The 16,121-nt window shown below is 55.0% G+C and overlaps 1 protein-coding gene across 2 annotated transcripts in view; it reads left to right on the top strand.

The window, feature by feature from the left end:
- The first annotated feature begins 614 nt into the window (after positions 1-614).
- TFAP4 (transcription factor AP-4) overlaps positions 615-16,121 on the top strand; it is a 35,342-nt gene continuing 19,835 nt past the window's right edge. Inside the window, exons 1-2 of one of the 2 annotated variants that reach the window (XM_055561791.1) lie at positions 615-675; positions 2,294-2,420. In XM_055561791.1, the coding sequence (XP_055417766.1) occupies positions 2,351-2,420 (70 nt within the window). In that variant the 5' untranslated portion in view covers positions 615-675; positions 2,294-2,350. Of the gene's footprint in view, positions 676-1,182; positions 2,421-16,121 lie in introns of those variants that run through there. The other variant, XM_055561792.1, reaches the window with a different exon arrangement.

The raw sequence follows: 16,121 nt of genomic DNA, 5'->3' as shown, positions 1-16,121 counted from the left end.
CAGACACTGGAGGTGGGGGTGTCCATGCTGGCTCTTCTGCCCCTGTAAGTGCCCCCAGCTCCTTCATCAGGGCTCTATGGACATTCACCTGTTCAGTCGCACAAACCTGACACTTATCAGGGCTCATCCACCACCAAGGGTGATTTGGGGCTTCCCTGGTAGCTTAATTGGTGAAGAATCTGCCTGCACTGCAGGAGACTCCGGGTTCAATACCTGGGTCGGGAAGATCCCCTGGAGAAGGAAATGGCAACCCGCTCCAGTATTCTTGCCTGGAAAATCCTAGGGACAGAAGAATCTTGCAGGTTACAGTCCATGGGGTCGCAAGAGTCAGACACGACTTGACGACTAAACCACCACCATACTTCACTGAATGTTCTGCCTTCACCATCTTGGGATTATTAATAATTTTGAACAGACCCAGTGCGTTTTCATTTTTCCACTGGATCGGGTCCATTGTGCAGCCTGTCCTGCCCCCCTGCTTTGTTTTTTCCCCCCAGTCTTCCCCAAGTGAAGGAGGTTTTCAGATTCACTCCTCAGCCACGCCCAGCCAGCCTGGAGTGCCTTAAGTAATAAGCCCATTTCTTGAAAGGGGCGGGGGTGAGCACCTGCCACTTCAGCCTAACTGTACCAACCTTTCCGGAAAAAAGCCCAAGGAGTGGGGCTGTGTGGTGGTGGGTAAGTCACTCAACTTTCTGATCTTTTGATTATTGAGACAGTGTTTTATTTAGCTGAGTTGGACTACTGGGAGGATTCAAGAGGTAGTTCATATAACACACAGTGCTTGGTGGAGTAAGCGCTCAATCCATTAGAACTATTATCAATATCGTTTTTAAAAAGGAGGATTCTTACAGGCGCTAACTTGAAGAGAGGGAGGGAGGGAGTGAGGGAAGGGTCAGCCCCATCCCTACGGACCTGCCCCGGGAAGGAGGAGCCGCCCCTCCCCCGCCCCCGCCCCGCTGTCTTCCGAGGGAGGAGACCCCACCGTGGTAGGGACGAGGGGGCGGGGGAGCGGGAGCGACACATTTTTGAGTCGTGACCAAGTGGAAACTCCCTCCCAGAGGCGGAAGCCGGGGGCGCCCCAATGGGGCCGGAGCCTCCGCCGAAGCGGGATCCGCGGCCTGGGGGCGGGGCGGGGCGCCGCGGGGTGGGGCTGGGGGACCTGGGACCCGCCCCTCGCCTCATGAATATAAACGAGCCGGCGGAGGAGAGCGGAAGTGCGAGGCAGCCCTGCCCCTGCTGGCCCCGCCTTCGCCGCGGGCCCGCGGCCGGAGGGGCGTGGCCTTGCCGCAGACGCCCCGCCCCTCCCGCCCTGCGCGCGGGGCCTGCTTCCGGCCGGCGCGCCCCGGACGTGACCTCGCGGGGGCGCGCGCCGGAACCGCCCTGGGGGAGGTACCCGCGCCCCTATCGCAGGTAGGGCACCCTTTTGTCTCCGGCGCCGGCCCCAGGGGCCTGGGTTTCCACCACCCGCCCGGCCCGAGGCCCCAGTGCTCGCTGCTCCTCTAGCTCAGACCCGGCCTGGCGGCCCCCAGGGCGCGATCTGGTCCCTGAGTCAGGCTCGCAGTCGCGCCCGCAACCCGGAAGGCGCGACAGGAACCCATTCACTCCAGCGCGGGCTCCCCGGGTATAGAAGGCTGCAAAAGCCCTGCACCTCACGGGGTTTGTGTTCCAGAGCGAGAGAGGCCGGCGGGTGCATCAGTAGAACGTCCAGTATGTCGGATGAGTGTCAGGGTGAGAACAAAAGCACGGGATGGGCACCACCCAGGTCGCTGGGGGGGCCCTGGAGAAGGTGACTTTTGAGCGAAGACCCGGAGGAAGCGAGGAAACAGGCCGGTGCCTGGGAGTGTCGGGGGCAGCCGGCCATTGAGGCTGGTGTGGCTGGAATGGAGACAGGCAGAAGGAAGGGATGGAATCATGATAATAATGGCTCAGTGTTGAGCAGGTGTCCTGCAAAGTGTTAGGTGCTCTATGTATATTATTTTTTTTAAGCCTCAGGACAGCCCAGACCTGGGCGCTAACATTATCTGAGAGGAAATCAGTCTCAGGCAGGCTAAATAACTTGCCCAAGGACACACAGCATTGGAGCCCAAGGAGACTGGCATCATTGCCCGATACACCCAGGAGACCCAGAATAGGGTGACTTTGACCCAGTCAGGTTCTTGTGCTGTACCTCAATTTCCTCCCAAAGTGCTGGAGGGAGAGGGTGTGACTGACCCCCCGAAGGGAAGGACGGGCAGGCAGGGCCCTTTAGCTTAACAATCTTCACCAAAGCCAGTCTGCTGTAATTCATACCCAGCCCTGAAATCCAGCCTGAAATCTACACAGGAGGAGGATGTAGCAGGAGTCTTCGAGGATGTCCGCCTACCCAGGAGAGGCTTTTATTGCCTGGGAGGCATTTGTCACCCCTCCAGGCTCTGGAGCAGGTACAAGTGGGCTTGGGAAGGGAGGACAGAAGGCCCAGAGGCTGGAAGAGACTGTTTGGAGGCAGGGGGAGGCGGGGGAGAGCCCTGGGAGCCTCAGTGCTCCAGAGCAGTAACAAAGGCGGAGTCAACCAGACAGGCAGGCTCTGTGTGCGTGCAACCAGCAAGTGCAGAACAAGCAGAATCCCCCAAACATCCCTGGGAGCCTGGAGAGGTTAACACACACACACACACATGAAACGAAACCCACCCGTGTCTGCACCTGCAGCGCATTCTTTGGCCACTGCTTAAACCAGAGGGCGGAGAAGGCAATGGCACCCCACTCCAGTACTCTTGCCTGGAAAATCCCATGGACGGAGGAGCCTAGAAGGCTGCAGTCCATGGGGTCGCTGAAGGTCAGACACGACTGAGGGACTTAGCTTTCGCTTTTCACTTTCATGCATTGGAGAAGGAAATGGCAACCCACTCCAGTATTCTTGCCTGGAGAATCCCAGGGATGGCGGAGCCTGGTGGGCTGCCGTCTGTGGGGTCACACAAACTGTGGGGTCGGACACGACTGAAGCAACTTAGCAGCAGCAGACCAGAGGGAAAGGGCCTCGGTGCTTCCTATCTGGGCTTGGCTGGCCACGCTGACCGCTCTCTGCTGTGGGAAGGGGCAATCTCCTGTGAAGATTTGCTTATGCCTCTGATCCTGAGAGTTTCTAACAGGGCAAGGGTGGTGAATCTTCAGTTTTGCCCCTCCTCTAGCCGGGCACAGCCTCCAGCCTCGGCCTCTGGGCCGTGGTGTAAAATGTGGCACTGGGAGGATTCGGCATGTGCCCCATTCCTCTGTGTTGGAGCACAGTCCTGGTAGTGCAGGACCACAGTGGAACTTACCATCAGGCCCGTTTGGTAGGTGCTCAGAGAGGTTAAGTGGTTGGCCTGAGCGTGCACAGCAGTCAAGGAGCAGAGGGGACTTCCTTGGTGGTCTAGTGGCCAAGACTCCTGGCTCCCAGTCCAGGGCCCTGGGTTTGATCCCCGGTCAGGGAACTAGATGCCACATGCTGCGACTAAGAGTTCAAATGCCACAACCAGAGATCTCGCATGCTGCAACAAAGATTGAAGATCCCGTGTACCCCAACTAAGACCCAGTGTAGCCAAATAATTTTGTTTTTTTAAAGGACCAGAGGTGGGATCCTAGTCCAAATCATTTGACTCCAGAGCCCTGCCCCTCAGGGAGCTGATTCACTCTGTAGAGGAGATATATTTCGTGTTTGGCCTGGAGACACCCTCCCACCCCCGCCACCCGCCCCCCCCACACACATATACTCTGTGGAGTTGTAGGGGTGGCAGAGGGGACAATGACCAAAGGGGATGGAGACATTTTCTGCTCTTCTTTCTTCTCAGCCACACAGTCTCCAGGCCTTTGCATCTGGGTCAGATAGGTCAGTCCCTTCTCAGGGTGGGAGTGCTTCAGGTGGGGCCAGAGGCACCCCTGGGGGCACCCGCCAGGCAGAGGGCTTCCCCAGGAGAATGACTCATCCTACCTGGGCTCCTGGGACCTTCCGTACACCCTGGCCTTGAACTGAGGGGATGGCTGAAGCTCTGGCCGCTGACCAGGTAGGCTGAGAGTATGGGAGTGTCCGGGTGGAGGGGGAGAGGTCTGAGCTGTCACATTTGAGTCCTGCAAGTCACAGGGATGAACCTGGAGAGAATGCCCGAACCAGCTGAGAGCTGGTCCCCTCAGATCAGTCTCTGTGTTGTCTGTCGCCTACTGAGCTGGAGAGCTTCTGAGCCTTACAGCCCCAGTGGTTCTCAAACTGAGAGACTTACTGAGGGTGTGGCCCAGGGATACACATTTCTAACAAGCTCCCAAGCAGTTAAGATGCATGTGGTCCTCTGACTAAACCTGGAAAACCACTGTCCTGGACCTCCCAGCCAGGCAGCCGTGAGAAACCCCTTCTGGAGCCTTCTAGCAGATCCAGAGCCTGGTGTGTGTGTAAATGTTTTCCACGACTGGATTTAAGTGCATTCCACTCTGCGTTGGGGTGCTGTCATCAGCTGAGCTTCTTCCCTGTTTAAAATAAATGATGGCGTCTCAAGTGATAGCTCTGCCTCGATCCATCCCTGGCTGTTTCCCCCAAAGAGCAGGCTGCCCCATCACCCGCTTACGCTGAGCCGCTTACCGCCGGGCTGTCCTGAGCCTTCCCCCTGGGCACACCTCCTCCCAGCTGTCCTTCCCTAAGCCCTCCGGGGTCTGCACCGCCTGCCTGCCTGTGAGCCCCTAAAACTGGGTATTGCCTAGGATTCCCTCCTTGGTCCTTTTTTGTCTGATGCCTTTCCTCAGTTAAAGAGGCAAAAGTGAGGGGGAGGGGTTTCCCTGGCTGTTCAGTGGCTAAGACTCTGTGCTCCCAGTTAAAGGGGTCTGGGTTCAGTCCCTGGTTGGGGAACTAGGTCCCACGTGCTGTGACTAAAGGATCCTATATGCCCTAAGGAAGATTTCTCTTGCTGCAACTAAGACCCAGCGCAGCCAAATAAATAAATGGATTTTTCTTAAAGTGAGAGAGGAACCCCATCTCTATTCAGGAGAGTCCCCCCAATGCTACCCAGCTTCTGAGGTGCATCAGCCCGACATTTTCAGGGGCGAGCTTGATATCTCCCCTCGGCTAACCCCATGGAGCTCTTCGATACAGGCTCTGACTTGAGGGGAGTCTGCCCACACCTGTCACCCTGAGGGGGGTCCACCCACCGTGGATTCCTCGATCCTCCTTCCAAGCTGTACTCCTGACAGGAAAGAGTGCCTATCCCAGTAGCCAGGCTTCCTGCTGGAAACTTCTGACTTATTTCTGCTTTCCCTGTTAAAAGTCAGTGCCCTTTCACCTTCCAGACCCCTGATTGCACACACACCCCCACCCACCACACGGGTGTCTGTCCTGGTGTCCCAGGCTAGGGGTCTCTTTGTATTAATACCTTTTCTTTTATTCCCGCCCCCCGCCCCCCATCACACATCCCTTAAGTCCCTTCATCTGGCCACTGCAGTTAGGGGCCTTTGAACTCCCCAGTGGCCCCCTCACTTTCTGAGAGCTTGACTCAGCCCAGGGGCGTCAGCTGAGCTGGACTACTTGGAGGCTGCCTGGCTTTTCCCCATCTGTGTCAGGGGCCACGTGGCGCTGAGTCAGTGCCCCTGCCTGGAGTCGGGGTCTTCATTCAGATCCTGGCTTTGCCCTTCCTGGCCTTTAGCCTGGACAGATTCCTTGAGCCCCCCAAATTCCCATTTCCTTGTCTATAATGGCAAAGCAGGTATTAATAACAGTCTTATCTCACAAAGCACTTGTGAGGATTGATGATATGTGACCTTGTGTCTAGAATTCCTTGGCACATTTAATTTAGTTTAAACACTGCTTGGCGCATTTAATCCTCAAAACCATGCTGTCAGAGACTTCGTTGCTAGTCAGGTGGTTAACAGTCAGCCTGCCAATGCAGGGGACTCAGGTTTGATCCTTGGTCTGGGAAGATCCCACGTGCTGCAGGGCAACTAAGCCCGTGTGCCACAACTGTTGAGCCCGATTGCACCTGGAACCCGTGCTCCACAATGAAAGAAGCCGCCGCAGTGAGACTCCGGCACGTGGCAGCTGGAGAGAGCCAAGCCTGTGCTGCAGCAAAGCCCCATGCAGCCAAAAATAAAAAATAAATCTTAAAAAAAATGCTGTCAGGTAGAAAGTCACTGTCAGGCCCAATTTGTAGATGGTGAGGGAGGCTCAAAGAAGCCAGGAAGTTGGGCACGCAGCTGTAAAGCAGCAGAGGTGGGCTTCAGTGGAAAACAGTTCACCCCAGAGCCTGAGCTTCTAACCGCCAATCCTGACTCTGGGTTCTCTTTCTTCACCTTCTGTTCGTTCATTCACCCATTCGGCAGTTATTTATGGTGTGCCTACTATCCAGGGCCGTGGCATGAAGGAACAGGTGAAACCCCACTTTGTGAAGGTGCAGAGAGGAAGGCCTCAGTTCCTGCAGGAACTCCTGGAGGCAAGTTCCCAGGCTCCTCTTGCACACTCGCTTCCTTGGAGGCACAGGCCAGGATGCCCATCTCTCGTCTCCATTCCTCCTCATACCTGAAGGTCTGCAGGCGCTGGACTGGATTAAGGTTTGACCCTTGTGGAGGAGGAGGTGGATCACAGCAAGACCTGTTGTAGGGCTTGGAAACACTGGAATCCTCAGGGAGTGGGACAGTGCAGTCACGAAAGGAATGGGAGTGCAGCTTGGTACCCCAGTGAGGTACCACTTCACCCAGCAGACGGCAGTCACAAAAAAGGAGGGGCAACAGCTAGTGTTGAGGAAGAGAGGGAGGAATTGGAACGTTCTCCCACTGCTAGTGGGCACGTTGGGCATATCAGGTGGTGCGGCCACTGGCAGTTCCTCAGGATAGAGACCATTTGACCTGGCGACTTCACTCCCAGGTGTGCACCCAAGAGAAAACACATGTCCACGAAAAACCTGTACACAGATGTTCACAGCAGCGTTATTCACAACAGTCAAAAGGTAGAAACAGCCCGAAGGTCCATCAATGGATGAATGGATAAACAAACTGGAATATTACTCAGCCAGGAAAAAGACAAGTACTGACACAGGCTACCATGTGGATGAATGACATCACTTCTTTCAGCAAAAGAAGCCAGACACAAAAGACCACATACTGTATGATTCCTTTGCTCTGAAATGTTCAGAATAGGCCAATCCATAGATAGTTAATAGGTGAGTGGTTGCCAGAGGCTTGGGGCAGGGGCTGGGGTGGCATGGGTAAGTGGTAAGCAGGGCAGGGTTTCTTTGAGGGTGATGAAAATATTCTAAAATGGATTGTGGTTGGAGAAGGAAAGGGCAACCCACTCCAGTGTTCTTGCCTGGAGAATCCCAGAGACCAGGGAGCCTGGTGAGCTGCTGTCTATGGGGTCACACACAGTCAGACACGACTGAAGCGACTTAGCAGCAGCAGCAGGGATAACAACAAGTGTGACGGGAAACGTAGAGGTTCAGAGGATGACCAGCTCCTTACTGAGCTTGTTTTACAGAAAAAACACATATTATAAGCAGACTGAAGGACTTCTGGGATGGACTGGACTGGTATTTCTCTTAGGACTTAAACGTTTCCATTCTTGGCCCTTCTCTGGTCCTGCAGAAACAAGAACAAGCTCAATAGAAAAAATCAAGTTCACTCTAAGTAGCAGTAGCACGTTATGCAGTATGTCCAAGGCCATGCTTAAAATCATCATCTTTAGAGTTAGCCGGGTTACAGGTTAGCCTGTCACAGGCTTTTCCTTGTAGCTCAGTTGGCAAAGAATCTGCCTGCAGTGCAGGAGATCCTGGTTTGATCCCTGGGTCAGGAAGATCCCCTGGAGAAGGAAATAGCAACCCATTCCAGTATCCTTGCCTAGAAAATCTCATGGGCAGAAGAGCCTGGTGGGCTGCAGTCCACGGGGTCGCAAAGAGTCAGGCACAACTGGGCAACTAACCCTTCCTTCCTTATTTTCTGTCCAGTTCATCCACGTTTCAGCTGGGTGACTGTGCAAATTACTGAACCTCTCTGAGCCTTAGTTTACTTCTCTATTGTGTGGGACTGGAGATACTACCTCGAAGGTTGAGAAGATAAAAAAAATAAATGAAAGTGCTTAGCCTGCTGTCCAGTATAAATGAAGTGGCCAAATAATAGTCATGATTATTACTAATTTAAAATAAATAAGAATAAAACTGAAAAAAATAAAATAAAATGGATTGTGGTGAGGGTTGCACCACATTGAAATACTGAAAAATCACTGAATTGTATACATTAAAATGGTAAGTTATATACTATGTGACTTATATTGCAATAAAGCTTTTATTTAAAAAAAAAAAACTAGCCAGGAGCCTTCGCTGGGGGGACAGTGGTTAACACACTGCGTTTCCAGTGCCGGGGACTCGAGTTTGCTCCCTGGTTGGGAAACTAAGATCCCACATGCCACACAACATGGTCAAAAAAAAAAAGAATAATTAGCCAGACTTCCCTGCATCAATGCTGACAGAAGGCACGAACACAAGAACTCAAAAACTTTCTGAGGAATCGAGAGACATTCTTTGGGGTTGCTTTGCTGTAGTTCTCGGGACATAGAGAAGTGACTGTAGGTAAGGTTTCCGTTCATCCTTCAGATCTCAGCTTACACGTGACTCCTGAGAGAGACCCTCCCTTTGTTACATGTCCTCTGTCTCAGCCTCTTCTTTCTTTCTTAAAGAGTTCTTCCTGCACTTGGAATTGTTGTCTGTCTGTGGAGCTAATTCTGACTCTTGCTGGGTCTGGTTCCAGCCAGTCAGGGGCTTGCCTCTCTCTTGCTTGCCCCATAGTAGGTGCTCAGTAAATTCCTGCAGCGTGAATGAACAGCAAGTACTGATAACAGCCGGGGCGCCGGGCTGGGCTGGGGTCTGCACTCCCTGCAGGGGAGAGAGCCAGCAGGGCGGGTCGGGGTGCCTCCCAGCCCCAGTGGCTTTCTTTTTCTCTGTTCCAGTTCCAGGAGAATGTCTCTGGAAAGGAAGCCCAAAGCCCGGTTTGGCTGGGAAGAGGCGGGCAGGGAGGGGAGCAGGGGCCGGGCGGGCCTGGGGAGGAAGTCTGCAGCCCTAGGCTGCCGAGGGCGCGGCGTCTGTGTTCGCACCTTTGGAATGTGGCTGATTCACTCTGAGGGGAGGCAGGCAGCCACTGCTGCCGCCGGCCGCCGCCTCCGACTCGGATCCGACATCTGGAGGCTGGATTCCAGGAGGAGAGATGGAGTCTTGCAGGCAGATGTCAGCTTTGAAGGTCAAAGCGAGCAAGGGAGCCAAGGAGGAAGAGGCTGCCAGGGTCCCACGCTTCCCCACCCAGGATTCTGGAAGAGAGGTGAGGCCCCGTCCCTAGCCTTGTCCCACCCCTTCAGCCACCAGAGCCCCTAAGGGGGCAGGATAGCCTGGGGCCCTCCTTCAAAGACCAGTTGCTTAAGAGCTCATGTAACTGCAAAGGCTGAGGGCCTAGCTCGTCCCTGCTGTCAGTGGCCTTGGGACGCGGGCTTGCATCTCCCGGCCCAGTGTCTGGTGTGGCTTCACTCAAGCCGTCGCTCCCCAAGGCCTGCGAACTCCCAGCTTGCCTCTCCCTGGGGCTCCAGCGAGACCCTCGGCTTGCCCCTCCTTGGCTCAGCTGGGCCCAGCTCATGTTGGACACTTGGATGGGACAGGTCTGGGTCAGGAGCTCGCTCCAGTGCATGGCTGACACCCTGAGAGCCACACAGAGAAGGTGGGATTTGGGGGTGGTCCCCCAAAGGAGCCAGTGCCAGAGGATAGGCAGAAGCCACTCCGTGAGCTGCCTCCACAGGACTGGCATCTGGCAATTCTGCCAGGCAATGCACTCGGCCTTATGACCCTCACCTACTGGGGTGTCCCACTGGCTAGATTCCCTAAGCTCTCAAAAGCTCATTTTCTTCATCTATGAAATCTCATGGGATTCTTTTTGGGATTGACTGAGACCATGCCTGCAGATCCTCTGGCACCTGTCTGGCCCGGAGAAGACACAGAGCTAAGTGACCTTGGTGCCTTGCTCTGTCCTGAATCTAGGTGCTCTGTGATCTGCCCTGTGGGCTGAAAGAATGGTGTGTGCATGTGTGTGTGTGTATGTGGGAGTGAGCATGCAGGCTTCTTTCTGTTCTCCAAGGAATTTTGTACTGTCTGGCTTCTCCCTGGGTTAGGGACTACAGCGGGCAGAGGGTGGAGGCAGGAGGGACAGGAAAGAGCTGGGGGGAAAAGTGGGTGGGCATCACCTGCAGGCCTGCAGGCTCAGGCCTGCCCCTGGGAGTCTCCTCCCTGTGCCCTCAGCTCCACCAGGGCTGGAGGAGGGGCCCAGGCTCACTCCTGGGAGTGACGGTCTGTCCCTCCCTGCGCAGCATAAGCCTGCCTGGTCATTTGACTGGGGTGGTGTGTGTGTGTGTGTGAAGGGAGGGACCCAGGCTCACCCGTCTCCTATCCTGTCTCTCCTGGAACCCGGGGACCTGGGGGAGGGGGTGGCTCAGAAGGGGAACCCAGGCCTCAGAAGAGGAAACCCGGTGCCCAGAGTGGTTGGAACCTCTTGGAGGCTTCAAGAGAAACCTGGAGGTTCTGGGAGGGTGGAGGGCCGGCCTCCTGTAAGCTTTTTGCAGCTATTTGTGAAGTGCAGCCCCTCCCAGAATCTGCTGGCTCACAGGACATGCTCCACAGAGTGTGCCCCCACCCCACCCCACCCTGGGTTCAGCACCCTCCACTCCTGCCAGCCCTGCCTCCCAGCATCCCTCTGGGATGCAACACATCTGGGCGTCTGCTCATCCCCACCAAACCACCCACATCCTCCGACTTAAGGACTTGAGTCCAAATGCTACCTCCTCAGATCCCTGCTAGCCTCCCGCACTCACGGTTATTCTCCTCTGGACATGGTGGGCGTGGTACTCCTGTGTGGAGCTTATCACCACATCAGCCTCCTTGGCGATGGGGGGGCTCCCGCATCCATCCCTTGTCCACATCCTACATGCCCTGAGCCTGACTCTAGGACAGGCATCCTAGACTGCTGGGACCACGCTGCCTGGCTCTCTTCTCTAAGATTTTTCAACGTGTTCATCTGTCTCTTTCATTAGACGACGGACTCTCTGAAGTTGAAGGACATAGTAACGAGAGCTACGTTTTCTGAGCTCTTACTAAGTGCTTTTTAAAAACTGAGGTATAATTCACATACCTTAAAAGTCACCCCTTTAAGATGGACAATCCAGGACTTCCCTGGTGGCACAGTGGATAAAGAATCCACCTGCTAATGCAGGGGACACAGATTCGATCCCTGGTCCAAGAAGATTCCACATGCCATGGAGCAACTGGGCTGCAACTACTGAAGCCCTCGTTCCCTAAGAGCCAGCAAGTCGCAGCTACTGAGCCCGTGTGCACCTAGAGCCTGTGCTCCACAATAAGAGAAGCCACTGTGATGAGAAGCCCGCACACTGCAATTAGAGAGTAGCCCACCCCCTGCAACTACAGAAAAGCCTGCACAGCAACAAAACCCAGCACAGCCAAAAATAAATAAATAAAGCAGTTTGTACACATAAAAAAATAAAATTTACAATCCGGTGGATTTTAATGTATTCACGGAGTTGTGCATCCGTCTCCAGCATCTAATTCCAGAACATTTTTATCATCCCCCCAAAGGAAGCCCAGCAGATTCATCAACTGTAAGATGTGTACCATTTGTGTGGGGATTGATCACAGGGGAGGCTTTGCACATATTGGGGCAGGGAGTAAGTGGAAAGTCTCTGAATCTTTGCTCAATATTGCTGTGAACTTAAAACTAGTTTTTTATTTATTTATTATTATTATTTTTTTTGATTTTGGGAATTTTCTGGTGGTCCAGTGATTGGGGCTCTGTGCTTTCACTGCACAGAGCCTGGGGTCAGTCTCCGGTTTGGGAACTAAGATCCTGCTAGCTGCATGGCACAACCCGCCCCTACATTGATTTAAAACAAAACAGAACCCTGAATGCATTAGCAGTCACTCCCCATTCCTCTCCTTCCCCACCCCCAACCACTGGCAATCATTAGTCTGCTTTCTGACTCTACAGATGCTGGGGGGCTCCAGCATCCGTCCCTTGTCCACATCCTACGTGCCCTGAGCCTGACTCTAGGACAGGCATCCCAGACTGCTGGGACCACGCTGCCTGGCCCTGGCCTGTTTTGGACATTTCATATAAGCAGAGTCCTATAATATGTGGTCCTTTGTATCTAGCTTCTTTCACTGAGCACCATGTTTTCAAGGTTCATCCACCTCATTCCTTTTTTATGGGTGAATAATATTCCACTGTCTGAATTGATCAGCATTGGTTTATCCATCTGTCCATCAGAGGACATTCAGGTTGATTGCACTTTTCGTGAATAATGCTGCTAGGAACAGGCATGTACAAATTTTTGTAAAGATGAGGTTTTTCCAGTCTAAGTGTTTTTTTTTTTTAACAAACACCTCATTTAATCCTCAAAGCAGCCCTCTGTTTCAGTGCTGACAGGATCCCCCTCCTGCAGGTGAGGAAGCCGAGGCTCAGAGAGGTGAGCCAAGGTCACGTCACAGCTGGAAGCCATGGAGCCAGGACCCTCCTGCCTCCTGGTCAACAGACTCTCGTGTTTCTTCCTGTATTTAGCAGAGCTTTGCCCACTGTTACTGCACAGTAGGTGCTGCTGACTCTTCAAACAAGGGCCATGCACACCCGAAGTCCCAGAAGTCCTCTGTGATCTGTCAAGGTGAGTGGGTCACCTGCTCGGTAGTGATCCAGCAGCTCCAAGGGATGTGCGTTAGGGGGTTACGAGAGGTCCCTGTGGCCATAGCATCGTCATCCATGGATCCAGGCTGGACCAGACCCGGTCCTGCTCCCTCCAGATGCCGTTTGCACCACCTCCGGGAGTACAAGCCCCAAACATTGCTGCCCCTTTCATTCACCTGCAGCCTCTTTCCTGGGGTTCCCAGGCTGCCTTACATCTCTTGCTTTCTTGGATTTGGCATGCAGCCCCGGGTCACCTTCTGGTGGGTTTTGTTCCTTTCTCCTTCCCAGGAGCGTGGCATGGTGGGTAACTGCTGTCAGATATCCCAGGTTTGAGTCAGCTTTGCCACTCTGGCTGTGTGGCTTTGGGCACATTCCTGAGCTTCCATCTGCTCATCTGTGATGGGGGTCACAATAATAGACCCGCCGAAACTCTGTGGGACTGACTAAGGGCAGGGAGATGAGCAGCTCGCGCTGTCCCCAGCACCTCGCACAGGCCTGGGAAGAACTCGAGGTCGGTCCTCAGGGCAGAGGCAGGCTGGCAGTGGGCTGGGGAGGGGGCAGGGAGCTTCATGTATCTCCCATGACTCAGTCCTGTTCAAGGAGTGGGGAGTCAAGGCCAGGCCTCTGAGGTCGGGCGCCTAGGGACCTCCCGTCCTCCTCTTGCCTACTCTGCCCTCGGCCTGCTCCCCACCCAGCGCTTCCGGCAGTGCCGGGCAGGGCCTCACGCATTCTCCGCTGGCCGCCTGGGCACGCCCTCCAGCCTTCCCCAGATCCACAGCCGGGATCTGCAGCCCCGTGGCCCAAGGGCTCGGACGCTGGCCCGCTGTGGACCACCTTGAGTGGGCGCCACAGCCCACAGCCTAAAGCAGAGGGGCGGTGATGCAGAGAGGGGATGGGGTCGGAGGGAGGGCCTTTTCTGACCGCTGGAGCGGAGCTGCAGCTCCTGCCAGGGAAACCCTCTCTCCTCTCTGCCGCCAAGCCTTTCCCAGCCCTGCCCCTCTCCCCTCTGCTTCTCAAATTTCAGCTTCTGCATTACTGGCATCACAGCCTGCCGCTGTGGTCACTGCACCAGACAGACGTTAACCCCCAGTGTGCTGGTGGGAGCAGCACGTGGGCGCACGGTCTGGAGAGGCCGAGGGAGGAGACCGCCACCGGGAAACCTTCCTTCGCTCCAGCCAGCTTCCCCTCCAGGGAGCTTGCTCGCCCTCTTTCTCCCTGTCCGCCCAGACTTGAAGCCAAAGCCCTCCCTGACCCTTAGGAGTTGCTCCTTCCCTTGGCTGTCTGGCCCTGACTCTCATCCACAGCACGTGGGTCCTATATCACTGTGAACCTGGCCTTGTTGTTTCAGCAGATGGAGTTCTCGCCCTACACATCCTTCAGCTTCCCTCTTGCACCTGGCCTTACCTGGGCAGGGCTGGGCCCCTGGGACCAGGTGAGTGAGTTCTCAGCCTGATGGCTATTCTGGGGACGATCACAGCAAGGTTGTTGAGAGGAGCCTGAAGGGAGCCAGGCACTGGTACAGACTGGCCATGTGACCCTGGCAAGTCCCCGGGAAATAACAGGATTGGGGGTCCATAGTGAGGATGAAATGGGGGATGCAGATAAAGCCGCCAGAGCAGCAGGTGTCAGGCACACGTGTGGCCCAGACTTCTCGTGCCCATATACACAGGGGCCTCCTGGCACGCTCAGCCCCCCTCCCCAGGGAGAGCTCCTCCCGTTTCCCATCAGCTTCCCCCCTCGAAGCCCACCCAGGTCTGCTTTCTCATCAGAGCAGGCATCCGTCCCTCCCCTGGCCTGGCCGATCCCATCCTCAGATGGGGCTGGACGTCCTGCCTTCTGTCCCCATCCCTGTCTCCTTCAGAGGAAAGCCTGCAGCTCAGAGGGAGACTGGACAGCCTCTTGAGCTCAGCAGCACCCCTCTAGTCCTCCTCCCTGATTCTCCTGCTTCCTGCTTTCCTTCTGAACCCCAAATGCTCCCTCCCGGTTTCCAGTGGTGCCTCTGCTAACCCTTTGTCCCCTCCAGCCACAGTTCCCTTGGTGCCTTGACCGACTTAGCCTCCTTTATATTGACCGGAGGCCCAGAGGCCCCGTCCTTCCCTCTCCCTGCACCCCTGGTCCCCCTTTACTGCTATGCTGAGACTCAGGCTCCTGGTGGGATTGTTGTAACTGCCCTGACGGCTTACAACCAACTGAGGGAGTGGTCAGCCAGCCATTGCTGTCTAAAATGGAAAGTCCAGCCAGGATGGCCATTCACTGAGTTTTTATAATGGGGATGCACCCAATCGAAGCGACAGCCTGGCTCCTCCTAGTTGACATGTTGCAAAGCAGCAGAGGAACATTTCGCAGGGTTGGGGAGTAGGGGGGCCTGGACAGGGCGAGCTGCTGGAGGAAGAGAAGAGAAGCCAGGAGGCTCCCCACCATGGGCTGCAGTGTCGGGCCTGGAAACACGGAGTGGGAGGGTGGGACCAGAGAGAGGGGACAGGGGACACGTCACAGGTGGGCTCCAGCCCCCTTGTCAAGGGCTCACTTGTGAGCAAAGTGAATCAGATCAGCCTGTTAGAAGGAAGCGGGCATCTGGAGATCGGGGTCTGGTGCCCGGGGGTTTGAGGCCCTGGGGATGTGGGAAGCTGGGTGGTCAGAGCTTCCACCCTGGTATGTGTAGTTGGGTTTCCCAGATGTACTCAGGGTGAGCCTGGACAAAAAACATTGTGTGTGCTGGTCGCCCCCTAGTGGTTGGGGGATCCCAGTCTTGTTGGCCCAGGACTCTCCCTGTGGTTAGAGTAGGAAAGGGGACCAGGGCATTGGTGGGTATTGCGATTTGCTCCAAACTCCAACAGAGGCGTCTGACCCCCATTCTGCCTTCCTGGGAGCATTTAGGACCATCTCCCAGGCAAGGGCTTTATGCTTCTATGGGGCCTCATCCTTGCTCCCATAGCTGGTATCCACACCCCTCAACCCCAAGAAGGCTGGGATTCCCCGTGTGCACGTGAGCATGCTGGGGCCTAAAACATCAGCCGGAGCCCGAAAGGCCATCTTGTCCATCCACCCGCTGCTCCTGTCACGTTTGTGTAGAGGATAAAGCTTCAGATTAGGGTTGGGGCCCCCGTTTCTGCTTCAGGCTCCATCTCCAATTCTCCTTACTTCCTGAGGGAATTTCCTTAACTTTCTCTGTACCTCCTTCATGGTCTTCCCTCTGTGGCAGCAGAATTCTCCTATGATCCCCAATGACCTTTGTTCTCGTGAACTCACTACATTGGGTGTGGGTGGAACCTGTGACCCTGGCATCATTCCCGTGATTAGGTTATAAGTTGCCTAAGAGATAGGTTATCCAAGTGGGCCTGACCTAATCACTCAAAGCCATTTAAAAAAAAGAGTTTTCTCCAGCTGCTTGTGGAAGAGGAGATTAGAGAGATTCAAAGCCA

This window comes from Bubalus kerabau, chromosome 23 (assembly GCF_029407905.1).
Source record: "Bubalus kerabau isolate K-KA32 ecotype Philippines breed swamp buffalo chromosome 23, PCC_UOA_SB_1v2, whole genome shotgun sequence".
Taxonomy (NCBI): domain Eukaryota; kingdom Metazoa; phylum Chordata; class Mammalia; order Artiodactyla; family Bovidae; genus Bubalus; species Bubalus kerabau.
Note: the sequence above shows the minus strand (reverse complement) of the source record. Positions and strands in the feature narration are given on the sequence as shown.